General features: G+C 36.8%; 1 protein-coding gene across 11 annotated transcripts in view; it reads right to left on the bottom strand.

Annotated features, from left to right (window-relative positions):
- The window catches only part of LOC106877382 (RIMS-binding protein 2), an 888,511-nt gene that overhangs the window by 679,319 nt on the left and 207,773 nt on the right, over positions 1-1,419 (bottom strand). For all 11 annotated transcript variants that reach the window (XM_052976546.1, XM_052976547.1, XM_052976545.1 and 8 more), the window contains one exon: positions 380-511. In XM_052976546.1, coding sequence (XP_052832506.1) covers positions 380-511 — 132 coding nt within the window. The remainder of the gene's footprint in view (positions 1-379; positions 512-1,419) is intronic.

Below are 1,419 nucleotides of genomic sequence, written 5' to 3' on the forward strand. Positions count from 1 at the left end.
TGCTCTGCTTATTCCATTCCGTTCCAGAACAGAATGAGGAGGTCACAGATGTGTGACGAAAGATTTCCGGACAATGGACATGAGTTAGAATAAGAATAGTAATAAACGAGTGAAGAACAAATATATAGTGCATGTGTTTATTTAACCAAAAAAAAAAATTACTATCCCGAAATACAACAATATCTGCTTCAACACACAACTTCGCATAAGGAATCTTGCAACACAAATTCATATATATATACATATATATATATATATATTTATGGGTTTTTTATGTGTGTGTGTGTGTGTGTGTGTGTCTGTGTGTGTGTGTGTGTGTGTGTGTGTGTGTGTGTGTGTGTGTGTGTGTATGTGTTTGTATGTGTGTGTATATACATACCTTGAGGTTTTGCTGCTGTAGAATCTTTGCTTTGTCCTCTAGTCTTCGAGCAACAGCTGCTAATTCTGCATTTCTTTTACGGAAGGACTTTAGCTTTTCTTCACGAGATTTGTAATCTTCTTGTTTCCTTTTCTGCATAAAATAATAAAATGAAACAAATTAGTATGACATACACATGTATAATGATAAACAGAATCTGCAATAAAAATATGTTTTTGTCAAATCATTGAACAGCCAGTCGATGTTCTTTGAATGGTCTTGTAGTTTATTTTCTTCCACCTTCTACTTGTTTCAGGCATAGGACTACAATCAGACTGGAGCATCACCTTGAAGAGTTTTAGTCAAATACATCAACTTCAGTACTTATTTTCAAGACTGGTACATATTCTATTGGTCTCTTTTGCCAAACTGCTAAGTTATTGGGACGCAAACAAACCAACACTGGTTATTAAGCAGGAGTCAAACACAGACACACTTACACACACACGATAGGCTTCCACACAGTTTCCTTCTACCAAATTCACTCACGAGACATTGGTCAGCTGAGAGCTACTGTAGAAGACATCTACTTAAAGTGCTGTGCATTGGGACTGAACCCAAGACCACATGGTGACAAAGTGAGCTTCTTATCCCTACAACCATGCCTCTAGACAATTTCTACATCACATTTCCAGTTAACCAGATTCACCAGATTTATTAACACATACAGGTGCAAAGATGCGTGTGTAGTTGAGAAGTTTGCTTTGCAACCTCTTGGCTTCAAACTCAGTTCTACTGCCCAGCACTTTGGGCAAATATATTATTCTATAACCCTAGGCTGAGAAAACCATTGTGAGCAGATTTGATAAATGGAAACTGAAATACCATCATATATATATATGCAGGTTTGTGCATCATATAACTAGCTAGAGGCGACCATATCTTGGAGTTAATCAACAGCAGCATTTGTCCTATTTCTCTGGATTGCCACATTAGTTTGGCAATAAATATTAATACCCAGTATTACTGCTGTATCTCTCCTTTAGAGAGATTTAGAGATT

This window comes from Octopus bimaculoides, chromosome 25, assembly GCF_001194135.2.
Source record: "Octopus bimaculoides isolate UCB-OBI-ISO-001 chromosome 25, ASM119413v2, whole genome shotgun sequence".
Classification (NCBI taxonomy): Eukaryota; Metazoa; Mollusca; class Cephalopoda; order Octopoda; family Octopodidae; genus Octopus; species Octopus bimaculoides.